The following is a 27,120-nucleotide window of genomic DNA, read 5'->3' as shown; positions in this document are numbered from 1 at the left end:
TTTCATTTATTTTGGGTAAATACCTAGGAGAGTGATTGCTGGGTCTTATGGTAAGAAACTTTATATAACTTTAAACTGCCAAATCATTTATTTCATTTTTACATTCCCACCAGCATGAGAGTTCCAGTTGCTCTACATCTTTGTCAACATTTGATTTTATTATTCTTTTTAATTTTAGCCATTATAGTAGGTGTAGCTTTAATTTGCCTTTGCTGATGACCAATGATGTTGAACATGTTTTCATGTTCTCAGTGTAATGTATCTGTTCAAATCTTCTGCAGATTTTTTATTGGGTTGTTTGTCTTATTATTGGGTTTCCTTTGTCTTTTTCCCAACGTGTGTTCAAACATTAAGAAAATAAAAATAATCAGCTTTATATACTTCTTATCTTTAAAATGTGAGCATTTCCCATGATGTTAAGTATTTTTGAAAACATGACTTTTAATGGAGAAGCAATATTTGAGTACATTTAAATGGATTCACCACTTTTGTTGTTGAGCCTTGAGCTAGGTTCCAGTTTTTCACCATCAGTATTTTGATAAACATCTTTGAATATGAATCTTTAACCACATCTTTAATTATTTATTGTTAGATTCCTAGATATGAGGATTATAATTACGATGTTAAGGAAAATGAACACTTATGAGCAAAATATGAATGTTAATCTGCCTTATATTAACCTTTGCTGCAGTTGAGTATTTCATTAAAAATGTTTATGTTGGAAGAAAGGCATATTTCATTTTGGTTTTTTGGATTACTTATGAAATGAACAAACTTTTCATATATTTGATGATTTTTACTTCTAATTTTATAGATTTTCTATTTGGAGGGCCAATTTTGGAGGGGGGTGTTAATATTTCCTGAATTTTTAATGTTAAATTTATTAACCTTTTGTCATTTACAAATATAATTCCCACTTTATATTTTGCCTTTTTACTCTTGTGTACTTTGTCCTGCAAAATTTTAAAAATAATAATGAAATTATATAATGATTTGTATAATACATATTATCTATTATATAATATTATATATTTTGCTTTAGCTCTTCAGTCCATGACCTGATAAATATACTGTGTATGAATATATAACCAATATGTGATTGTAGTTTTACTTTTTATATTTAACTTTTGCTTTTTTTTGGCCCTATTTTGAGGCATGCAGGATCTTAGTTCTCCAACCAGGGATTGAACCCATGCCTCCTGCAGTGGAAGCTCAGAGTCTTAACCACTGGACTGCCAGGGAAGTCCTGAAGTAAGAATTTAATAAAACTTTTTCCGGATACTCAATTTGTCCCAAATTACAAAACAAAGTCATCTCCTGTAAAGACATATGATACAATATCCAATAATGAACAGTCAGAAGAGAACCAAATTTAAAAAGTCACTTATAGCAACCCGCAAAATGTAAAACAATATTTGCAAATCATATCTAAAAAGGAATTTATATCTAATCAAGAACTCTTGCAATTCAGTAATAAAGAGAAGCATTCTAATTTTTAAATTGGCAAAGAATTTTAATAGATATTTCCCCAAAGAAATTATTCTAGTAGCCAATAAACATGAAAATTTGCTGAACACCATTAGCTGTCAAGGAAATGCAAGTCAAAACCACAGTGAGATACAGTTGCACACCCACTAGGATGGTTATAATCAGAAAGATAACAAATATTGGTGAAGATGTGGAGAAATTGGAACTCCTGTATACTGCTGATGGGAATGCAAAATGATGTAACTCCTTCAGAAAAAAGTCTGACTCAAAAGGTTAAATATAGATAACATATGACCCAGCAATTTTCCTCCTCAGTGTATATATACTCAAGAGAAATAAAAACATATATCCACACCAAAATTTTGTATACCCCAATATTCATAGCAACATTAGTCATAATAGCGAATGGTGGACACAATCCAAATGTCTATCAACTGATGAATGAATGAATGAATATGGTGTTTACATACAAAGGGATGTGTGTGTGCATGCTGAGTCGCTTCAGTCATATCTGACTCTGCAACCCTGTGGACTGCAGCCTGCCAGGCTCTTCTGTCCATGGGATTCTCCGGGCAAGAATACTAGAGTGGATTGCCATGCCCTCCTCCAGGGGATGTTCCCAGCCCAGGGATCAAACCTGCATCTCATGTCTACCTGCATTGGCAGGTGGGCTCTTTACCACTTGCGCCACCTGGGAAGGCCGTGAAAGTGAAAGTCGCTCAGTCGTGTCCGACTCTTTGCAACTCCAGGAACTGTAGCCTGCTAGGCTCCTGTGTCCATGGAATTCTCCAGGCCAGAATACTGGAGTGGGTAGCCGTGCCTTTCTCCAGGGGATCTTCGCAACCCAGGGATCGAACCCAGGTCTCCCACATGGCAGGCAGATTTTTTACCAGCTGAGCTACCGGGGAAGCCCTGGAAGCCCATACAAAGGGAAATTATATGGTAATTTAAAATAATGAAGTACTGTTATTGCTATACAGCACCTTGGAGAAATAAAACTAAGTGAAAGAAGTCAGTCACAAAAGACCACTTATTGTATGGTTCTTATTGTATGAGGTATCTCGAATAGGCCAGTGTTCCTTGACCTAGCCTAAAACTCATTATCCTTTAATGGGGAGGGGCAGGTAACCCATTAAATTAATGACAGAGCATATTAGCAAAATTGTTCATACTACTCAAATAAAGATCGTGGTGACTGATAGTAATTTTTATTTTGTACCTTTGTTTTGAATAACAATTTTTCAAAAATAGTATTTGGTATTAATCATATTTATAATATGAGCACAATAAAGGACAGAAAAGGTATTGACCTAACAGAAGCAGAAGATATTAAGAGGAGGTGGCAAGAATACACAGAAGAACTGTACAAAAAAGATCTTCATGACCCAGATAATCACGATGGTGTGATCACTCACTTAGAGCCAGACATCCTGGAATGTGAAGTCAAGTGGGCCTTAGGAAGTATCACTATGAACAAAGCTAGTGGAGTTGATGGAATTCCAGGTGAGCTGTTTCAAATCCTAAAAGATGATGCTGTGAAAGTGCTGCACTCAGCATGCCAGCAAATTTGGAAACCTCATCAGTGGCCACAGGACTGGAAAAGGTCAGTTTTCATTCCAATCCCAAAGAAAGGCAATGCCAAAGAATATTCAAACAACCACACAATTGCTCTCATCTCACACGCTAGCAAAGTAAATTGCTCAAAATTCTCCAAGCCAGTCTTCAACAGTACATGAACCATGAACTTCCAGATGTCCAGGCTGGATTTAGAAAAGGCAGAGGAACCAGAGATCAAATTGCCAACATCTGATGGATCATCGAAAAAGCAAGAGCATTCCAGAAAAACATCTGCTTCTGTTTTATGAATACGTGAAAGCCTTTGACCATGTGGATCACAACAAACTCTGGAAAATTCTTCAAGAGATGAGAATACCAGACCACCTGACCTGCTTCCTGAGAAACCTGTATGCAGGTCAAGAAGCAACAGTTAGAACTGGACATGGAACAACAAACTGGTTCCAAATCGGGAAAGGAGTATGTCAAGGCTGTATATTGTCACCCTGCTTATTTAACTTCTATGCAGAATACATCATGCGAAATGCTGGACTGGATGAAGCACAAGCTGGAATCAAGATTGCAGGGAGAAATACCAATAACCTCAGATATGCAGATAACACCACCCTTATGGCAGAAAGCAAAGAAGAACTAAAGAGCCTCTTGATGACAGTGAAAGAGGAGAGTGAAAAAGTTGGCTTAAAGCTCAACATTCAGAAAACTAAGATTATGGCATCTGGTCCCATCACTTCATGGGAAATAGATGGGGCAACAGTGGAAACAGTGGCTGACTTTATTTTGGGGGGCTCCAAAATCACTGCAGATGGTGACTGCAGCCATGAAATTAAAAGAGGCTTGCTCCTTGGAAGAAAAGTTATGACCAACCTAGACAGCATATTAAAGAGCAGAGACATTACTTTGCCAACAAAGGTCTGTATAGTCAAAGCTATGGTTTTTCCAGTAGTCATGTATGGATGTGAGAGTTGGACTGTAAAGAAAGCTGAGCACTGGAGAATTGATGCTTTTGAACTGTGGTGTTTGAGAAGACTCTTGAGAGTCCCTTGGACAGGAAGGAGATCCAACCAGTCCATCCTAAAGGAGATCGGTCCTGGGTGTTCATTGGAAGGACTGATGCTGAAGCTGAAACTCCAATACTTTGGCCATCTGATGCAAAGAGCTGACTCATTGGAAAAGACCCTGATGCAGGGAAAGATTGAAGGCAGGAAAAGGGGGATGACAGAGGATGAGATGGTTGGATGGCATCACCAACTCAATGGACGTGAGTTTGAGTAAACTCCAGGAGTTGGTGATAGACAGGGAGGCCTGGTTTGCTGCAGTCCATGGGGTCACAAAGAGTCAGACACAACTGAGTGACTGAACTGAACTGATATTTATAATAACTATTTAGACTTAGTCTTATGTTTATGTTTATGTTTGAGGAGGGCATGGCAACCCACTCCAGTATTCTTATCTGGAGAATCCCAATGGACAGAGGAGCCTGGTGGGCTGCGGTCCATGGGGTTGCAAAGAGTCAGACACGACTGAGCGACTAAGCACAGCACAGTCTTATGTTTAACTGATTGCATTTTTCCTTCCTATTCTCAAGGTCTTTGTTTTTGGTTAATTAGATTCAGACAATGTACTTTTTATGTACTTTTTATTAAAAAGTACATGATTGGTGTACATCTGAAAGTATCCTGTTGATTTCACAGTGAATGACTACTTGGTGGGGAAGGGAGCAGAATTATTAGGTCACCTTGTTTTTTCCATTCTTAATTCTTTAATATATTGCCATTATCTTCTGGTCTTGCAAAGCAAAAATCTGTGGCCAGAGCAAGTTTTGGTCTTCTGTATATGACTTCTCTTTTCCTTATTGGTTGATTGTGGGGCATTTTCTTTATCCTTAAAATCTGAAAGTTTCACTAGAACAAATCCAGTCACTCTCTTTTTAGTAATTTTGCTGATCTTTTGTGAGCTCTTTTGAGCTGGAGATGCAGAACATTCTTTGATCCAGGAAAGTTTACATTTCCTTTAAAAAAATCTTTGATTATTATTTCTGTGCGTTTGTTTCCAGGATAGCAAATTAGTTGAAGTTTATTTTTCTCTTCTCATCAGCCCTCTCTCATACTTTGCATTATTTGTCCTTCCCTACTCCATTCTGAAACAAAGTTTTGAATTTGTTGTCCCTGTGTTTCTAATAAAGTATTCTGCTCTTTACTTTTCTAGTAAAGATTTGAATTCTGCTTTGGTATATTTGTAATTTTTACCTTTCTCTTCCCCTTGTATTTATTCCTGCATCTCAACTAGCTTCTTTCATTTCTGCCTGTGAACTTTGAGCTCTTATTTCAATGTGCTTTATCAAGTTTGTTAAGAGCAATGTAATTGATTTCTAAAATTTAACCGATTGCTGCCTTATATTTTCATTTTCTGGATTACAGAGGCAGAGTTTCTCTTCTTTTATGTTGCAGAAAGTTTTTCTATCGCTTCCCTCAATTTTTCTTCCTTGAGTAAGGAGAGGGGTATATAGGTCTAGTGTGTGACAGATAGGGTAGACTTGTTGCTTCATTGGCTATTTGGTAGCTGTAGGAATTCTCTTTTAAGGTGTTAAACTAAAGGACTAATTGATTCACATAGTTTCTGAATACTTTCGAGTGTCCAGCAGTCATTTATGTGTTTCCTGCTGGATTGAGGAGAGGAAATTCCTTCCTTTGGCCTGGTAATTTTACTTTGAAAGAGGTGATTTTTTGTTACTGCTGATAATTTGAAGTCTAGGCTACAAAAAAATGATTTCCAGTATGTAATGCTCCCAGGGCTTTTGCTGTCTCAGCCCTTCCTGCATTTGCCTTCAAATCTCAGGGTGTGTATACTATTTTGTATGTTACAAAGTCTGAAGTACAGGAGGAAGGTTGTGGCTATATAGTACTATTAGCACTGACCATTTTAAGTGAATCTCTTACAGAAGGGTAATGTAACAGCATTGCCATTGCTGCCTCTGGAGAAAGCTGTTTAGGAACAGGTAGTTGGAGGAAGTTATAAATCTGTTGCTATCCTCCTGGCTCCCATTTGTGCCTGCTCTTCGGCAGAAAAGTCATTTTTGAGTCCAGCAGTTGTTTGAGCAGCAGCCCTAGTTGCCAGTGCTGTTAATAACTTTGAGTCTCAGTGTGTCCTTAAGTATATCAGTGAAAAATTAGGATGGAGGTGATGATAGAGATGAACCAGGCATTGTTCGGTAGCCTCCATTTTAGCTCCAGCTTACTGTTAACTTTTTGAAAGAAGGAAGATGAGAGAAGAGTAGAGAATAGTAGCCACTAGTGGAAGAAGGAAGAGTTTTAAATATCTGTACCAAATAAGTTGCAGTTTCTCAGGGAAATGTGATAACATTGATATCAAATAGTCAAGGTTTAAAATACTCTTGGTTAGTCTTTGTTTTAAAGTTTATTTTGTTTGATACAAGTATTGCTACCCCAGCTTTCTTTTATTTTCATGTAATACCTTATTTCATACCCTCATGTTCGGTCTTGTGTTTTGTTTTAGATCTGATATGAGTCTTTTGAAGGCTGGGTCTTGTTTTTGTATCTATTTAGCTACTCTGTGTCTTTTGATTGGAGCATTTAGCCATTCAGGTTTGAAGTAATTGATGGTATATGAGACAGTGCACTAAGTCGTGTCCGACTCTTGCGACCCCACGGACTGTAGCCTGCCAGGCTCCTCTGTCTATGGGATTCTCCAGGCAAGAATACTGGAGTGGATTGCCATTTCCTTCATGTGAAGTTGCTCAGTCGAATCTGACTCTTTGCGACCCCATGGACTGTAGCCTACCAGGTTCCGCCATTTGTTAATTTTATTCTGATTGTTTTGTGATTTTTTTGTATTCCTTATTTTTTTCTCTCTCTTCCCTTGTGATTTGATGACTATCTTTAGTGTTATGTTTGGATTCCTTTCTGTTTTGCATGTGTGTATTAAAGATTTTTGCTTTGTGATTACCGTGAGATTCATATATAGCTCTGTGGGTGTGTAAATTAAGTTCAAACACATTCTAACAACTCTGCGTTTTTACTCCGTCCCCAACCACGTTTAATGTTTTGACATTATATTTTACCTCTTCTTGTTTTGTGTATCCCTTGACTACTTACTGTGGATAGAAATGATGTACTGCTTTTACCTTTTAACCTTCCTACTAGTTTTATATGTGGTCGATCTGCCTTTACCGTATGCTTTCCTTTACAAATAAGTTTTTTGTTTTTTTTTTTTACCATGCCACAAAGCTTTCAGGATCTTAGTTTGCCAACCAGAAGTCAGATCTGTTCCCCCTCCAGTGGAAGCACAGAATCCTAACCATTGGATTGCCAGGGAATTCCCCATAATTCTGATATTTCTAGTTGCGGTCTTTTCTTTTTAGAGAAGTCCTTATAACATTTCTTGTAAAGCCAGTTTAGTGACACTGAACTTCTAGCTTTTGCTTATCTGCACAGCTCTTCATCTCTCCTTCAAATCTGAATGATAGCCTTTCTGGGTAAGCTGCTCTTGGTTGTAGGTTTCTTCCTTTCATCTCTTTGATTATATCATGCCACTTTTGGTCTGTAAAGTTTCTGCCGAAAACAGCTCGTGGTCCTGTGGGAATTCCTTTGGGTGTAACTATTTACATTTTCTCTGCTGCTTTGTTTTCTCTTCTTTTGGCCATTCTGTGTGGCTTCTGGGATCTCAGGTCCACAACCAGGGATTGAACCCCAACAATGGCAGTGAAAGAGCTGAATCCTAACCACTAGACAACCGGGAACTCCCAACTCTTGCTGCTTTTAAGATTCTCTCTTTGTCTATAACTTTTGCCATTTTAATTATAGTTTATCTTGGTGTGGACCTCTTTGGGTTCATCTTGTTTGGGACTCTGTACTAAGTCCTAGATGTGGATGTCTGTGTCCTTTCCCAGGTTAGGAAGATTTTCAGCTCTTAATTTTTCAAATAAATTCTCTACCTTTTTCTGTCTTCTCCTGTTTGGGCCTCTCAACTGCTAATGTTAGTATGCTTGCAGTTTTCCAAGAGATTTCTTAAGCTATCCTCATTTTCATAAGTTCATTTTTCTGTTCAGCTTGTGTGATTTCCATTACTCTGACTTCCTGTTTGCTGATCTGTTCCTCTGTATTGTCTAATCCACTGTTGATTACATCTAGTGTATTTTTAATTTCAGTTATTGTGTCCTTCAGCTCTGTTTGGTTCTTGTTTGTATTTTCTAACTCTTAATTTCTCACTTTGTTCATTCATTCTTCCAAGTTTGTTGAGCATCTTATGATCATTACCCTTTACTCTTTGTCAGGTAGATTGTTTATCTCCTTGGTGTTGTTTTGTTCCTCTGTTTGAAACATACTCCTCTATCTCCTTGTTTTGCCTAAATCTCTGTTTATTTCTATTGGTTTGACCAAAAGTTTCGTTCAGATTTTTTCACTGTTATGGAAAAATCTGAACAAACTTTTTGACCAACCCAATATGTAATAGGTAAGTCAGTTATTGTACATTTCCCAATTTTGGAGAAGTAGCCTTATACAGGAGACGTCCTATGGGGCCCAGCTGCATGCTACTCTTGGTCACTTGGAGCTATATACTCTCGAGGTGCCCTCCGTGGACTGTGTGGGTCATTTTGTTGGGGGGCCGTGTACTATAGACATGCTGGTAGGCAAGGCTGGCTCCCAGCCTAGTTGCCTGCCAGGTCCTGCCTCATGGATGGCTGCCAACCCATTGGTGGTGGGCCTAGGTCCTGGCACAACTGTCTGTAGGATCCCAGGGGTCTCAGATCTGGTGTTGGCCCGTGGGTGGAAGGGGCAAGATCCCTCAGAGGCTGAGGCTGGTCCTGGCCTGCTAGTGGGTGGGTAAAGCCCCCAAGACTAATAGGCTAGAAGGCTAGAGGGAGTACTCCAAAACGTCTCTTGCCAGCACCAGTATTCTCATGGTAGAACAAGCTCCCCCATTTGGCTGCTGCCAATATCTGTGTCCCCAGGTAGTGTCCCAGTTGATACCTTCCTCTCCAGGAGGCTCTGCGAGATTAGCAAGTGTTTCTGACCCAGGCTCTTGTCAAGTTACTGCCTCTGTACTGGGAGAGCACGTGAGATTTGACATGCACCCTTTAAGAGCAGAGTCTCTTTCTTACAGTCTTCTAGCTGTCCTGTACACAAGCCCTGCTGACCTTCGAAGCTATGTGTTCTGGGGACTCGTATTCCCAGTGCAGAATCTCTGTGCTGGGGATCCTTGTGTGTGTCTGTAACCCCCCACTCCTTGGGGAAAAGCCCTGCAACTGTGATTATCCTCTCCTTTGTGGGTTCCTTACCTGGGGATGTGGGTTTTGACTATACCATGTCTAACTTTTTTAGCCAAATGTTTAATTCACTTTATTTTCTCCTGATATAGGTGTTCTTGGCTGTGTGAATTTTCTTCTCAACTGGTTTGGCTATATTCTTTAGGTTCCAATATGTAGTATTCTCCTTATTTCTAAAAGTTTTGCTGTTTTGATTTCTTTTTTAACCCAGATCCAAAGGTTTTGTTGTTGCTTTAAGGTGAAAAAGCCATGGTTTTATTTTAAATTTATAATTTTGGTGCATTGTCACCAGAGTAATTTGACTCTCCTGTTGCTACTTTTGGATTTATTAAGATTTTCTTTATGGCCTTTCTTAAAGGTTAATTTTTATTGATTGGAAACTTAAAAATTGGCTTTTTCTTGATAAAAATAGTTAAGCGATAGTTATTTCTCTAATAATTATTTATTAATATCTAGTTCATATATCCAGAGGAGGCAATGGCAACCCACTCCAGTACTCTTGCCTGGAAAATCCCATGGACGGAGGAGCCTGGTGGGCTGCAGTCCATGGGGTCGCTAAGATTTGGACACGACTGAAGTGACTTAGCAGCAGCAGCAGCAGTTCATACATCCATCTAAAATTTTTTAAGGTTTATCTATTTTTGGCTACACTGGATCTTCATTGCTGCATTCGGGCTTTCTCTAGTTGTGTCGAGCAGGGGCTGCTCTCTAGTTGTGGTATGCGGGCTTCTCATTGCAGTGGCTTCTCTTGCTGTGGAGCACAGGCTGTAGGCACGTGGGCTTCAGTAGTTGCAGCATGTAGGCTGAGTAGTTGTGGTTCGTGAGCTTAGTTGCTCCTCAGCATGTGGGATCCTCCTGCATCAGGGATCAAACCCATGTCCCCTGCCTTAGCAGGCGGGTTCATAACCACTGGACCACCAGTGAAGCCCTACCTAAAATTTTGAGGTTGTAGGACTTCCCTGGTGGTACAGTGGATAAGAATCTGCCGCTGCAGGGGACACAGGTTCGATCTCTGTTCCAGGAAGATTCCACATGCTGCAGAGCAACTATGCCCGTGAGCCACAGCTGCTGAGCCTGTGTGCTGCAGCTACTGAAGCCCATGTGCCTATAGCCTCTGCTCCACAACAAGAGAGGCCACTGCACTGAGAAGCCCAGCCACTGCAACTAGAGAGTAGCCCCTGCTCTCCACCTGTATGCAGTAATGAAGACCTAGCACATCCAAAATTTTTAAAAATAAATAAAATAAAAATTTGAGATGATAAAATCTGTATTTGGCAATAATGTAAAACGTTAGCAGCCCAGTTAAAGACATTGTAGACATATTTTCTTAAGAGGGAAATTTTTTCTGATGCATACCAAAATTATGCAGTTTCCATACATAAGTTTCTATATGTACAATAAAGAATGCTTTAAAACTTGAACTGAAAATTTAATGAAAAATAAAATGTATAGCTAGTATAGATAAAATAGGAAAAAAAGTGTAGGTCTTGTATTTAGTATATATACAAAGTAGTATATATGGGCTTCCCTGGTAGCTCAGATGGTAAAAAATCCTCCTGCTATTCAGGAGACCCTGATTGATTCCTGGGTCGGAAAGATCCCCTGGAGAAGGGATAGGCTACCCATTCCAGTATTCTTGGGCTTCCCTGGTGGCTCAGATGGTAAGAATCTGCCTGCAATGTGGGAGACCTGGGTTTGGTCCCTGTTGGGAAAATCCCCTGGAGAAGGGAACAGTATTCTTGCCTGGCGAATTCCATGGACAGAGGAGCCTGTCAGGTGACAGTCTGTAGAGTCTCAAAGAGTCAGACACAGCTGAGCTACTTTCACTTCACGTATATGTATATATTCTTTTTCCTTACAGGTTATTAGGCGATATTGAGTGTAGTTCCCTGTGCTATACAGTAGGTTTTTGTTGGTTCTCTGTTTTATATATAGTAGTGTATATATGGTAATGCCAGTGTATCACTCCCCCCTTTCTCTTTAGTAACCGTAAGTTTTTTTTCCTGTGTCTGTGAGTCTTTTTCTGTTTTGTAAATAAATTGATTTGTATCTTCTTTGTTTTTTTTTTCAAGATTCTGCATGTCCTGTGATATTTGTCTTTGTCTGACTTCAGATAATCTCTAGGTCCATCAGTATAATTGCAAATGGCATTATTTCATTCTTTTTATACTTGAGTAGTATATTCCATTTGTGTGTGTGTATATCTGTATACACACACACCCCACATATTCTTTATCCTGTCGATTGATATTTAGGTTGCTTCCATGTCTTGGCTATTGTAAATAGTGCTACAGTGAATATTGGGGTGCATGTATCTTTTTAAATTATAGTTTTGTTCAGTATATGCCCAGAAGTGGGAATGTAGATAACTAGTTTAAAGGAACCTCCATACTGTTCCCCCATAGTGGTTGTACCAATTTATACTCCAGCCAACAGTGTAGACGGATTTATTTTTCTCCACACCCTCTCTAGCATTTATTATTTATAGACTCTTGATGATAGCCATTCTGACCAGAGTGAGGTGATACCTTATTGAAGTTTTGATTTGTGTTTCTTTAATAATTAATTAGTGATGTTGAACATTTTTTCATGTGCTTGTTTGCCATCTGTATGTCTTCTTTGGAGAAATGTCTAGTTCTTCCATGCATTTTTTGATTAGGTTGTTTTTTTTAAACTGAGTTTGTGAGTCAGTTTTATAGTTTGGAAATTAATCCCCTGTCGGTCACTTCATTTGCAAGTATTTGCTCTATTCTGTATGTTGTCTTTTGTTTATGGTTTCCTTTGCTGTGCAAAAGCTTTTAAGTTTAATTTGGTTCTTCCATTTATTTTTATTTCCATCGTTCTAGGAGACGAATCCGAAAAGATATTGCTGCAATTTATGTCAAAGAGTGTTCTAATTTGACCAATTTAAAAAATGAATGTATAGGGAGGTTTCTAAGGCTTAGGGTCCCAGTTTCATAATTCTGGTATACATCCCTGAGTTTTGCTTCTATATACTTTAAATTGCTTGTTGATGGAGTTACTCTTTACATTTGTACCTCCATGGACTAATAGCCCCCCGGGCTCCTCTGTCCTTGGAATTCTCCAGGCAAGAATACTGGAGTGGGTAGCCATTCCCATCTCACCCAGGGATCAAACCTGGGTCTCCTGCATTGCAGGCAGATACTTTACCATCTGATCCACCAGGGAAGCCCAATGAGTGCTCTAAGATCTCCAGGTGGGGGGAACTATTCTTTGCATATTTCATGAAAACCCTATTTTATTGTTATCTGAATGTGTCTGAGTTGACTTGATAAATTGTCATGTTTGTGTTCTGATGGAAGGATGGTCACCTCTGTAATTTCTGTATAATACTTTACCTTTTTTTTGTTGTTTTTAGGATATTTATTTGACTGCTACCTTAAAATACAGGCCATAAAAATGCCAGCTTGTTTGGACTTAGAAGATGACCTGGACAAATGATAAAAATTAAGAAAAACATTTTGGTGAGTGAAAACTTAAATGACATGAGAGTAAATATGGCTCAAACTTAATTCCTACCAGTGGAATGACACTACCAAAGTTATATAGCGAAATTCTCTTAAGTTTAAATGCCTTCTGTTTCTCTGAGGTTAAGACTTTGATCTTGCTCTTTTTTTATTCTCTCTGTGAATCCACAGACCTCCCAAGAGGCGCATCATAACACTTAAATGCATTTTGAATACCTGGTCTCTTCCAGCATTCCACCAAACACAGCATAACTCACTGAGGCCCTTGTTCTACCAGGCTTCCCCGGTGGCTCAGACAGTAAACAATCTGCTTGTAGTTCAGGAGACCCAGGTTTGATCCTTGGGTAGGAAAGATCGTCTGGAGAAGGGAATGGCTACCCACTCCAGTATTCTTGCCTGGAAAAATCCCATGAACAGAGGCGCCTGGTGGACTACAGTCCATGGGGTTGCAAAGAATAGAACACGACTGAGCGATTTAACACTCTAGTGTTCTACCAGTTTTGTAAGTTATACTTGGATTTAACTTAATCCAGGTTAGACTTAGACTGTTGCTGCTGCTGCTAAGTCGCTTCAGTCGTGTCTGACTCTGTGCAACCCCATAAACAGCAGCCCACAAGGCTCCCCTGTCCCTGGGATTCTCCAGGCAAGAACACTGGAGTGGGTTGCCATTTCCTTCTCCAATGCATGAAAGTGAAACGTCAAAGTTAAACTTAATTAGAAACTGACTAGACTTAATTAGAAACTGACTAGACTTAATTAGAAATTGAAAACTGATGGCTGGTGGGCCATATGCCGCTATAGTGTGTTTCATTTGGCCCATAGGGTATTTTCCAGAAATATAAATCTGTTCTTAAACTTGGAGATTTTACTGAACATACGGATTTTGTGCTTAGTCGCTCAGTTGTGTCCCACTCTGCGACCCCATGGACTGTAGCCTGTCACGCTCCTCTGTTTATGGGGATTCTTCAGGCAAGAATACTGGAGTGGATTGCCATGCCCTCCTCCAGGGCATTTTCCCAACCCAGGGATCATACCCAGGTCTCCCACATTGGAGGCAGATTCTTTACCGTCTGAGCTGCCAGTCTTCTCTTAAAATTCAGAATGTTAGTCCTGTGCCTGCGCAACTCCTTCCATCCCTCCAGAAAGAAAGTAATAAAGTGGAGCAAAGTAGCGGGTGCCTAGCATAGATGGGTGTTTGAGTTTCCCGTTGCTCAAACCATTCATACAGTATATGCAAATACATTTGATATTCAACATTCTTCCTTTATTTTACACACCTAAAGCCTGTAGGTATATGAATTTATGATTTCTGAGGTATATAATAGTGTCTTATCTTTTTACTCAAATGGCAGATAATCTGAATAGTCTGTGACAATCTTTTTTTTTTTGTGACAATCTTTAAACGATTATTCACATATAAATCTGAATATGTATAAATACATATATTTATATCTGAAAAGACTCTTATAAGTAGCTAAATATATGTAATATATGTGATACATAAATTTATATTTTTATAAATATATATTCAAATATATATATATTTAAAACCTACCGTGATTTGGAAGATATTTAGAAGCTGTTTCATATTTCCTATATCTGGTGGAGTTTTACTGTGAAACAGTACTGTGTTTCTGGTATGCTTGCTTTTCCCTTTAAAAAAAAAATTTTTAACTCTTTATTATGATCAATTTCAAATATATATAAATTATAGTACAGATAAAAATACAGTGAACACCCATCTACCCATCATCTATAATTAACCATTATTAACATTTTGTTAGGTGGGTCAGTGGTAAAAGAATCCGCCTTCAAAGTCGAGTTTGATCCCTGGGTCAGGAAGATGCCCTGGAGAAGGAAATAGCAACCCACATCCATATTCTTGCCTGGGAAATCCCATGAACAGAGGAGTCTGGTGGACTATAGTCCATGGGGTCACAAACTCGGATATGACTTAGCAACTAAACAACAACATTTGGTTAATCTGTTTTTTTTTCCTGAATTATTTTAAAGTAAGTTATAGACATCGTGACATTTTACCTCTAAATGCTTCAGTATGCATCTCGTGGGACTTCCCAAGGGGTCAGTGGTTAAGACTCTGGACTTCCATTGCAGGGTTCGATCCTTGGTCAGGAACTAAGATCCTGTGTGCCACGTGGCATGCCCAAAAAGATAAATGCTTACTATCTCTTAAGACATCTCTTGTACTGTATAACCACAGCACCATTATTATCATACCTAACAAAGTTAGTAGCTGACTTCTTGTCTGCCAGTAGAGAGTTTTCCAAATCTGGATGCACAGCCTACATGGCATGACCAAGCAGGAATTTGTTTGGTTTCGTTTCTTTGGCTTTTGCAGGGGAGTTTTCCCGGGGATCTTAGTTCCCTGACCAAAACTAAGGATCAAAACTGTGCCCCGTGCAGTAGAAGCCTGGAGCCCTAACCAGTGGACCACCAGGGAATTCCCAGGCAGCAGCTTTTAAACCCTTAGAATATTTTTTAGTTTAGTTTATTTACCTTTAAAATTCCTTGATATCAGTAAAATGTAGAGAGTGATTGACTAAGGGCAATGGTATTTATAAAGGATTTTCTGAATGCTGTTTTTTCTTAACCATCCAAATTATACTATTCCTTTGTACACTGATGGTGCTAGTAAAGGTTATAATTGCCAGACTATAAGGTGAAGTCACTCAGTCATGTCTGACTGTTAACGACCCCATGGACCGCAGCCTACCAGACTCCTCCATCCATGGGATTTTCCAGGCAAGAGTACTGGAGTGGGTTGCCATTACTCTGCTCAAATGTAAATTTTTTTTTTTCGTATTTACAGCAAAGAAATTTTCCCCCTTAAGGTTGCTTAGGTTAGTTTTTGAAAAGCCTTTGCTCTTTTTAAAACAGAATCGTTAATTTTTTAGTTATTCTTTTTTCCTATTTGTGCAGGAAGTATAATCATAGTACAACATATGTAGCTTTCCTTTTTCCTAATGACTTATAGCATATTTGGAAAATAGGAAAATTTACCAGCAATCTTGCCAACCTAGTACAATCACTATTTGTATTTTAGTTGATTTATTTTCAGTCTTTTTTTCTTAATCATCTTTTTAAAAAAAAACCCATAGATGTAATTATGCTTTATGTAAGGAATTTATTTTAATTAGAAGATTTGTGTGAGGTTCTTATTTCCTTGCCATTCTTGCTTAACATACATTAATAAAATTGATGTTTATTCATTCACTTTTGGATTAAGAATGTGATCATCAGTCCCAGAGATAATGGAAGAAATGGCCACGTGGTGTGGTCTTTAATATTTGTATTCTTTGGTAGGCAACATAACTGAAAATAGCAGAAAATTTGAGTTCTCTAAACCTGAAAGTTAAAAAGTAATTTGGTTCTGTCCTAGACATAGTTCTTTGCCTCTGTAAACATGTGGTAACCAGTTGTTTTACTTTTGCAAAAGTATTTTTTTTTTCTTTCAAAACTTTGTCTTTCTTTTTTTCTGTTTCTGAATCATTATTTTTAGCTATGCCACTTTCAATAACCCTTTAAAAGTTATTTTAAATGATCCTTGTGAAAGACTTTGGAATTTTAGGTAGTCCTGCAGATGCTCTTAGTTAGGTCAGGTTGTCCTTTGCAGGTTGAAGAGGAGGACTTTAGAAACCTTGGTTGCTCTGAAGCATTTGTTAGGACAGGAGTAAGCAGAGTCTGTGGTCAGCCTGGATCTTGCTCTGTGGGGGTCAACCAAAGGCTTATATGAATTAACTCTTAGAAGATACCTATTTTAGTTTCTTGTGATCTCTTGTTCCTTTCTGCCTATATCCTAGGCTGACAAAGTAAAAGGAATTTTAGTTAAAACTGGTAAATTTTTATTTCTAGTATCTTTAAGAACTTATAGAATATCTTAATTAAAATAGTTTATCCTTCTTGTAATTTTTAATTTACTCTATAGTATTTTGTTATTACTTGTCAAATAAATTAGTTTTCATAGAACTATGTATTATTGATTGTGTAAGTATGTGTTGTAATACTTTTTTATATCTTCTGTTTTGAAAGGTTTTTTTATTGTCCACTTGACATATGCTTCTGGAATAATATTCACCATGGTTTTGGATGACCTTCCAAACTTAGAAGACATCTATACTTCCTTGTGTTCATCAACAGTAGAAGACTCAGAGATGGATTTTGACTCTGGCCTAGAAGATGATGACTCAAAAAGTGATAATATTTTGGAGGATTCCACAATCTTTGTGGCCTTCAAAGGAAATATAGATGATAAAGACTTCAAATGGAAATTGCACACAATATTGGAGCATGTGCCCAATTTGTTACACATGGGTAATTTTCTTAATTATTTTTTCTTTTGTTACTGTTTTTGATTTGCCCTTCTGTGGTTATCTTGAGTTTTACAAAGTACAACTGTGCTGTATTAGGTTGAAAGGCTGATTTTAATTGGAAAGTTGGAATTTTAGGATTTTTTTTTAATAGAAATGCTGTTGTATTTTCTTAAGTACATGGAGTGACTAAATATAAAGCATTGCTTAGCATTGTAATGCTTAAATTATCTGTTGTAATGGATAGGAGCGGGTTTCCCAGGTGGTTCAGTAGTAAAGAATCCAGCTGCAATGCAGGAGGTGCCAGAGACACAGGTTCAATCCCTGGGTCAGCAAGATCCATCCCCTGCAGGAGGAAATGGCAATCCATTTCAGTATTCTTGCCTGGGAAATCCCGTGGACAGAGGAGCCTGGCAAGCTGTAGTCCATGGGGTCACAAAAGAGTTGGACATGACTGAGTGACTAAACAACAACAGCAAAAATGGATGGGAGGAATTCTCCAGACCCAAATTTATTTATTGCTGTTAGCTCTCTGGTCTTTAGTTTCCTTTCCTATAAAATGACTGGCTCTTTGAGGCCACTTAAAGCTTTCAAAAATCTTTTACTCCATGCCTTTTTTGGCTTTACTTAAAATGTATTTGAAATTTGTTCTCTTAAATTTTAGATCAGAGGTTAACTGATAGCCTACTGGATCCAGTGTGCAGCCATGTGTTACATACAGCTCACTTGAGTTTTTCTGATTTTTTTTAAATTTGTTTTTTAGTGTTTGAATTTTATTGCCAGTGCTTCAAGAAATAGATATTTTATATTAAAATTCAGATTTTGGATTTGTCTTTATACAGGAAAGGTCTAATAACATTGAACTGTCCTATCCCAGGTGGTGCTAAGTAGCAGCTGCCGCTGAAGACATACCTTCCCCTCACCATAGTCCCATCTGGCCTCTTTACACATTTAGATAATCTATAGTGGTCTTACAGGAATTTGTGCTTGTCGACTTTGGTTTATATATTCTCCATCTTTTCTGGTTAGTGCAGTTATTTAATCCCTTCAGACATAGTGCAAAGCCTAGATTTTATCCTTTTATCGCAACTCTTCAGTGCTAACCAACTTTTTTAGGTTTTGAGGTCTTATTCTTTAGAATTAATATCAGGAGGAGAGCTTTTTTTTTTTTTTAATGGCTCTTTTAAAAAAATAACTTGTTTCAGGCTTCTTTCTATGGATTATTTAATACATTATTAGAGAATTTTATGGTGAAAGTTGTAATTGCCACCATAATCATGTTATGATGTATCATATTTTAAGGGCTAGCTGGGCCTGATTGTTCATTGTTCTTAATTATCCACATTTTTTCTTGTTTTTAAATAGCTGAATTAGCTTATTAATGGCTTTTAAATACATTGGTAAGCTCAGACATGGTAATCAGTTATATTCTTGATCTAAAAAGTATTTTAAATTAGATGTTCTCAAATATGATGAAAGTTAAGAAAAAAATTTTTTTGATAAAATATAAGTGTTATAGTTAAAATTTTTTCTGTAGGCTTATCACGAGTAGGTAACATCAAAAGCAAGTTTAATGTCTGTCTGGGCCACGTAGGAATAAGATTGCAGTGCTGTTCAGACTGAGAAGAAGCCCTGCAGCATTTGTCCTCTGTGGCAGCAGAATCTCAAGCTCCCTGCCTTTTGCTATTTGGATGTATAAGTGTCATGGAAAGGAAAATGGCCTGAAAATCAGAGCTAGATGTTAATGCCATTTCAGTGATAGGTAGCCACTGGATTGAAGAAGGCAATGGCACCCCACTCCAGTACTCTTGCCTGCAAAATCCCATGGACGGAGGAGCCTGGTAGGCTGCAGTCCATGGGGTCGCTGAGAGTTAGACACGACTCAGTGACTTAACTTTGACTTTTCACCTTCATGCATTAGAGAAGGAAATGGCAACCCACTGCAATGTTCTTGCCTGTAGAATCCCAGGGACGGCAGAGCCTGGTGGGCTGCCGTTTATGGGGTTGCACAGGGTCGGATACGACTGAAGTGACTTAGCAGCAGCAGCTACTGGATTCTGGGTAAATCTCTTAGATTTTCTGGGCTTCAGTTTCCTACCCTATAAAATACATTTGGACTGAATCATGCATAATCCTTCCTAAATTTCCTGTATTAATATATCTCAATGCTCTTAGCCAGTGGTCTCTTTTTTTCCATATTAGAACAAGTGGACTCCATGTCTGGATAAACTGATAATGTATAATGGTTTTGGAGGTAGAAGGGGCTTTTAGGTAACATGTAGATACTTTCCCCTATCCATGTAAATTTCTTATTTTGAGGACATATATGCCTAAATGACCATTTTCTCAATGCTTGAATGTATAATTGAATAGAGGCTGCAAAAGATTTGATGTAGCTGAGTTTATAACAAAAGGGAAAATTGGTTTTGTCTGGGGAAAAAATTTTTTTTTAATTATTATTATCTAACTGGACCTGGTATTTGCTTTCCATCTGTAAACTATAATTACAAACAACATTACCTCCTCAGTTAGTTTAACTTTTGCATTATAATTTAAAAACATCTTTGAAGTTTGCATTGACTTTTCAGGTTTGCTGAAATGTAATGTTTTCTTACCCTAACTGAAATATAGTTGTGAGATTTATGTTGCTTTTCTCCTCAGTTTGGTGTGCTTCAATGGAAATTCTACTCTTGTTTAACATATAAAAAGATTAAAAATCAGAGACGTAAAGAATCAAGACTTAAGCCTTCCTTAAACTGAAGCATTTACAGGACATTGGGAGAAATGTTTGCTCCCTATATCTATGAATATGTTTCACAGAGATGCTCAGTGAAAATTTAAATATGAGTACTAAAAGTTCAACTTTTTCATTTGAAGAAGTATAATTGCTTAACATTTTATAAGTGAATCTACTATCTTCCTTTTCAGTGCTCTTTCTTTAAACAAGTTTAGTGAATTGTAGCTGCATGTTCTCTGATATCCTACAGTTGGCATATCTGCCAGTTGAATTTTTATAGAATTTCTCTTAAAATTTGAAACTTAAATTTGCTTAGTTTCTCAGTTCACATACATTAAACTGAGTCTAGAAGTAGACCTTATTCTAGTAATTTAAGCTTATCTCTCCCTTCCCTCCTATGATCCTTACTCCATCTTACTGCTTTCCATCTACTAAGTGCCTATGGTGTGTCAGGTGCTATGCTAGATTTTCGGCATATTATTATATAATTTAGCACTCACAGTCTCATGAAGTAGTTTTTTCATGGTTTTAGAGAAGAGAAAATTAAGTTTCAGAAATGTTAAATAACTTGTTCATGATTTCCCAGGTGCTAAGTGGTAAGGCTGGGATTAAGTTTAAGGTCTAATACCAAAGCTTAAGCTCTCTCAGCTATTCCATACTGGTATTCTACCTTGTTCTTTTACTTCCTTGTTGTTGTTCATTCCATGTCTTCTGATGGCTAAAACATTACTAATATTATTCTCTTCCTTTCATGACCAAGAATCCAGCAAGCTAAAGGTACAGAAGGTGGAGCCCTGGAATAGCGTGCGTGTGACGTTCAATATCCCCCGGGAAGCAGCGGAGCGGCTTCGGATCCTGGCTCAGAGCAACAACCAGCAGCTTCGGGATCTGGGAATTCTCTCCGTTCAGATTGAAGGTACGTGTCTGGTTCCAGATTATAGGAATACTAGAATATAGCATGATTTGTAGCATGTGCCGCTTTGTCTGTTCCTCTAAAGTTGAATTCACAATGCCAAGTAACTCACAGAAGGCTAACCAAAATGATCACATGGATCACAGCCTTGTTGTGGTGAAGGGGCTTGCATAACTCAAAGAAGCTATGACAAAATGTGGTCCACTAGAGAAGAGAATGGCAAACCACTCCAGTATTTTTGCCTTAAGAACCCCACGAACAGTATAAAAAGGCAAAAAATATGATACCAGAAGATGAGCTTCCCAGGTCAGTAGGTGTCCAATATACTACTGGGGAAAAGCAGAGAAATAGCTCCAAAAAGCGAGCTGGGCCAAAGCGGAAACATTGCTCAGTTCTGTATGTGTCTGGTGGTGAAAGTAAAGTCTGGTGCTGTAAAGAACAATATTGCATAGGAACCTGCAATGTTAGGTCCATGAATCAAGGTAAATCGGATATGGTCAAGCAGGAGATGGCAAGAGTGAATATCAACATTTTAGGAGTCGGTGAAATAAAATGGACAGGAATGGGCAAATTTAATTCACATGACCATTATATCTACTACTGTGGGCAAGTATCCCTTAGAAGAAATGGAGTAGCCCTCATAGTCAACAGTTGAGTCTGAAATGCAATACTTGGGTGCAGTCTCAAAAACAACAGAATGATCTCCATTCATTTCCAAGCAAACCATTCAACATCACAGTAATCCAAGTCTATTCCCCAACCACTAATGCTGAAGAAGCTGAAGTTGACTGATTCTATGAAGACCTACAAGACCTCTAGAACTAACACTAAAAAAAGATGTCCTTTTCGTCTTAGGAGAGTGAAATGCAAAAGTAGGATGTCAGGAAATACCTAGGATAACAGGCAAGTTTGGCCTTGGAGTACAAAATGAAACAAGGCAAAGGCTAACAGAGTTTTGTCAAGAGAACACACTGGTCACAGCAAACACCCTCTTCCAACAACACAAGAGATGACTCTACATATGGACATCACCAGGTATCAGATTGATTATATTCTTTACAGCCAACGATGGAGTAGCTCTATATAGTCAGCAAAAACAAGACCTGGAACTGACTGTGTCTCAGATTATCAGCTCCTTATTGCAAAATTCAGGCTTAAATTGAAGAAAGTAGGAAAAACCACTAGGCCATTCAGTTATGACCTAAATCATATCCCTTATGATGATACAGTGGAGGTGATGAATAGATTAAGGGATTAGATCTGATAGACAGAGTGCCTGAAGAACTATGGGCTGAGGTCGTAACATTGTATACAGGAGGTGGTAACCAAAACCATCCCAAAGAAAAAGAAAGGCAAGAAGGCAAAGTAGTTGTCTGAGGAGGCCTTACAGATAGCTGAGAAAAGAAGAGAAGCAAAAGGCAAAGAAGAAAGGAAAAGTATACCCAGCTGAATGCAGAGTTCCAGAGAATAGGAAGGAGAGAGAAGACCTTCATATGTGAACAGTGTACAGAAATAGAAGAAAACAATAGAATGGGGAAGACTAGAGATCCCTTCAAGAAAGTTGGAGATACCAAAGGAACATTTCATGCAAAGATGGGCACAAGAAAGGACTGAAATGGTAAGGACCTAACAGAAGCAGAAGATACTAGGAAGAGGTGGCAAGTATACACAGAAGACCTATACAAAAAGATCTTAATGTCCCAGATAACCACAATGGTGTGATCACTTACCTAGAACTATACATCCCAGAGTGTGAAATCAAGTGGGCCTTAGGAAGCATTGCTACAAACAAAGCTAGTGGAGGTGATAGAATTCCAGCTGAGCTATTTCAAATCCTAAAAAAGATGAAACTTTTAAAGTGCTGCACTCATTATGTCAGCAAATTTGGAAAACTCAGCAGTGGCCACAGGACTGGAAAAGGACGGTTTTCATTCCAGTCCCAAAGAAGGGCAATGCCAAAGAATGCTCAAACTATCATACAATTGCACTCATTTCACATGATAGCAGTGTAATGCTCAAAATCCTTCAAACTAGGCTTCAGCAGTACATGAACTGAGAACTTCCAGATGTACAAGCTTAACTTAAAAAACGCAGGGCAACTAGAGATCAAATTGCCAACATGTGTTGGGTCATAGAGAAAGTAAGGAAATTCCAGAAGAACATCTACTTCTGCTTCATTGACTACTTTAAAGCCTTTGACTGTGTGGATAACAACAAACTGTGGAAAATTCTTAAAAAGATTGGAATATACCAGACCACCTTACCTGCCTCCTAAGAAACCTATATGCAGGTCAAGAAGCAAGTCAGAACCGGACATGGAACAACAAACTGGTGCAAAATTGAAAAAGAAGTTCGTCAAGGCTATTATTGTCACCCTACTTTTTTAAACTTATATACAGAGTACATCATGCAAAATGCCAAGCTGAATGAAGCTCAAACTGAAATCAAGATTGCTGGGAGAAATATCAACAACCTCAGATATGCAGATAATACCACTCTAATGCTAGAAAGCCAAGAGGAAGTAAAGAGCCTCTTGATGAAGGTGAAAGAGAAGAGTGAAAAAGCTGGCTTAAAACTCAACACTGAAAAAACTAAGATCATGGCATCCGGTCCCGTCACTTCATGGCAAATAGTTGGGGGAAAAGTGGAAACAGTAACAGATTGTGTTTTCTTGGGCTCCAAAATCACTGTGGATGGTGACTGCAGCTACGAAATTAAGACACTTGCTCCTTGGAAGGAAAGCTATGACAGACCTAGACAGTGTATTAAGAGACATCACTTTACCAATAAAGGTCCGTCTAGTCAAAGCTATAGTTTTTCCAGTATGGATGTGAGAGTTGGACCATAAAGAAGATTGAGTGCTGAAGAATTGATGCTTTCAAACTGTGGTGCTGGAGAAGACTCTTGAGAGTCCCTTGGATAGCAAGGAGATCAAACCAGTCAATCCTAAAGGACGTCAGACCTGAATATTCATTGGAAGGACTGATGCTGAAGCTAAAGCTCTTAATACTCTGGCCACCTGATGTGAAGAGCCAACTCATTGGAAAAAATCCTGATGCTGGGAAAGTTTGAAGGCAAAAGGAGAAGAGGGGGGCAGAGGATAAGATGGTTGGATGGCATTGTGACTCAGTGGACCTGAGTTTGAGCAAAGTCAGATAGTGAAGGACAGCGAAGTCAGGTGTGCTGCAGTTCATGGGGTCACCAAGAGTCAGATATGATAGCGACTCGTGTCACCTGTGCTTCACATGAAAAGGAGTTGAGGCTGGTTGGGTCCTGATGCTTCAGTATCCATAGCCTCAGACTCCATTCCCTTGGACTGATTTTGGCTATCAGTCCATCCAACGTTGGTTTTACTGGCACCCCAACCAAGGACTGATTTGTCTTTTAAACAATATCTAATTTCAGGGCTTCCCTAGCAGTCCAGTGGTAAAGACTTTGCCTCCAGTGCAGAGGGTATGGGTTTGATCCGTGGTCAGGAAGCTAAGACCCCATATACCTCGAGGCCAAAAACCAAAACTTAAAGGAGAAACAATATTGCAACAAATCGATAAAGACTTTAAAAATGGTCCACATCAAAAACAAAAAAAAAAACCCTTAAAAAAATACCTAATTTCATCTGCTTCCTTTCACCCAATATGCCTGATTTAGTATTTATTTTTTATTTATCTAACAGAGGCCCTGAACAATCCCTTTGTAGCCGTATTCATTTGCAGATGTTTTTGTCAGCATGATCTTTTAAAAATGAAAATACAGTACACACACACCTTAAAACTGTGCTATGACTGGCCATTATTTGCAGAATAATGTCCAAACTCTGTATTGTGACCTCGGGCTTCGCATAGTCTGACCTTTACATTTCTCATCTAGCCTTCTCTCATCCAGCTCCTCTCCCTCCTCCTTGCTGTCTGTTCTAGCCTCTTCAGCATTCTTTCGGTTCCTTGATTATACATTTCTTCTTCCTGTCACAGGTCCTTTGCATTGATGTCTCCTCTGTATGGATGTTGTTCCCTACCATTCCCCTTTCTGTTAGTTATATACCCAGCCTTCAAGTATCAGCTTCAATCTTAAGGATGTGTTTTCTGAACTCCTTGACTGAATCAGAATCTTTTTTCACATGCTTTTGCAAAAGTCTGGTTTTCCCCTGCTCTGATCATTTCTTACACCTTCACTAGAGCAATTATTTTGATGATTGTTTTGTTCCCCCATGGACTCCAAGCTCCAGTAGGGGAGAAACCACATCTTGTTTTGCTGACTGTTGTATCTTTACTTGCCTGTACATGTTAAGTTCTTTAATAAACATATGCTGAATGAAAGTAAAGGAAGCACATATATAATAGCACTAGTTTGCTTCAGCTCTTGGAATACGTGATAAGCAAAATATAGGCTTTGCCTTTATGAACTCAGAAGGAACTCATGACCTTGATGAGGGAGATAAACCTGAGAGATGGAACTACCAGGTATGAGGAAGCACAGAGGAGCGTCTGTCTTTTGGTGTCCAATGTACTAAAACCTTCTTTCCCCTTCCTGCGTTGATGCAAACAAGGTGGCAACCAGTGAGTGATTCCAGCCTTTTCTTGCCCTTGTCAGCCAAGCCCTTCTGACCCTGTGCTTGCATAGGACCTAAAAGTTCCACAAAACCTCAGTAACTGAAAGGTCAACATTTTATGTTTAGGAGTGAGACACATTTTGTGCAGTTAAGATTGTAGATTATTGTGCCCCAGAAGGAGCAATAATAACAAACAGATTGTTAAGAGATAGATTGAGAAATGAGGTGAATTCCATAATTTGATAAATACGAGAATAGTGGCTTAAACAATAACCAGTTTGTTTTGATTGTCCAAAAGGATTCAGAAAAGTAAAATTAATTCACTGCAATCTTTTAAACATAGGATGAACTTTTGGGAAGAGTAGAAGTCAAACAGCTATTGTTAATAACACCATATAAGTTGTTTATGTTTTATAAGCACATCAGCATGCATTTTTTAAATAAGAAACATATAAGCAGTTTCTTAAAAACCCTAAACATTTTATAGTCTATGTTACCTGTTTACCTGAATTATAAGGGCTTTGTGGTAGTGTTTTCCAGTGGAGAAAGGAAACATCAAATTTCTTCTCTTTTTTTTTTTAAACCACAAATAAGATCTTTTGTTTGTCACCATTAAAAGTCTGCATTTTAAACAGGTTCTTGGACTGTTGGCTTATATCCATTAGTTTATTCAGCTTTAGCACCTGTCTCATCCCCAGCAACTTTTCCAGAACTACTACCTTTACCATGTAGCTCCGCGAGTTTTCCTACTTCAAACTTGGGCTTCTGAAGCATTTTTACTTTTCTAACAAAGACATCATAGAGTGGAAAAATAGGTTGGCAAGCTTTTTCTCTGTCTTTTCCCGTGCTGTCTGGAATCGATTTATTGACATCCTCCTTCAAGTCATTTGTCTGCACCTCTCAGGTCATGATTTCCACCATCATCTTGTGAATCTGGCGCACCTGCTGGTGCTGGGCATAAGAAGTCTTCCAAATCTGATTGTTGCATTTTTTAGTAAAACACATGTGAGAACAGATGAAGCACATTGATATAAACATGTGCTTCAGTCATGGTCTGCCATTTTTTGACCGTTGAGCACATTTTGTCACAGGTAAGATCCATACCATGGAAATCTCAGTCAGGTTTTACCCTGAACATCCTCCGTAATTAGCTTGAATCGTCTAAAGGCAGCTTCATCATTCTGTAGATCAGCAAGATTCATTTCAAAAACACAACCTTTGAGGCCATCAGATGTGATTTTGTTTCCTTGAGTTCTTGTGGTCAGTGCTTTCCTACTATTCCTTGTATTGAACATAGCTGGTGCTTTCACATCATACCAGTCTTCCTTAGAAAATGGGTCAACCACTATCTTCTTGGCTCCCTTTCTGCCTCCTTTTGTAAGACGCTTATTCTTGCCAACCGTCTTGGTGACGTTCAGAAAGCCAAAAGGGCAGACACATAGCTTGCTCGAGAACTTCGGTGAGCAGGGCAGAATGCGCTGTCTGTATGACCCCAAGTTTCTTCTCTTAATCATCCCTACTTCCTACAAATCTTCAAAAGAGTAAGATTCCTGTTTATTCCTATAGCCATAAATTAAAATGCAAATACCAGCATGGAAGCAAAATAGATCACATATATTATAAGAAATTATGAAATTTACATGTGGCAGTGATTATCATACTACAGAAAAGAGTTTTTTTTTTTTTTTTAACTTTTAGAGTACATCTAAAAGGGTGTACTAAAATGGGTGATCTCCTTTTCTCTTTCCGCATTCACTGGGAA

General features: G+C 38.4%; 1 protein-coding gene and 1 pseudogene across 7 annotated transcripts in view; one reads left to right on the top strand and one right to left on the bottom strand.

Moving 5' to 3' along the window:
• The window catches only part of NCOA6 (nuclear receptor coactivator 6), a 92,191-nt gene that overhangs the window by 19,776 nt on the left and 45,295 nt on the right, over positions 1–27,120 (top strand). For 6 of the 7 annotated variants that reach the window (XM_069548385.1, XM_069548381.1, XM_069548379.1 and 3 more), the window contains 3 exons: positions 12,726–12,831; positions 16,885–17,166; positions 20,660–20,815. In XM_069548385.1, coding sequence (XP_069404486.1) covers positions 16,932–17,166; positions 20,660–20,815 — 391 coding nt within the window. In that variant the 5' untranslated portion in view covers positions 12,726–12,831; positions 16,885–16,931. Of the gene's footprint in view, positions 1–1,161; positions 1,252–12,725; positions 12,832–16,884; positions 17,167–20,659; positions 20,816–27,120 lie in introns of those variants that run through there. The other variant, XM_069548384.1, reaches the window with a different exon arrangement.
• LOC138417265 (small ribosomal subunit protein eS1 pseudogene) lies at positions 25,986–26,872 on the bottom strand (annotated as a pseudogene).

The sequence above is a fragment of the Ovis canadensis genome, chromosome 13, assembly GCF_042477335.2.
Source record: "Ovis canadensis isolate MfBH-ARS-UI-01 breed Bighorn chromosome 13, ARS-UI_OviCan_v2, whole genome shotgun sequence".
Taxonomy (NCBI): Eukaryota; Metazoa; Chordata; class Mammalia; order Artiodactyla; family Bovidae; genus Ovis; species Ovis canadensis.
The sequence above is the reverse complement of the archived record's forward strand: the minus strand, read 5'-3'. Positions and strand labels throughout refer to the sequence as shown.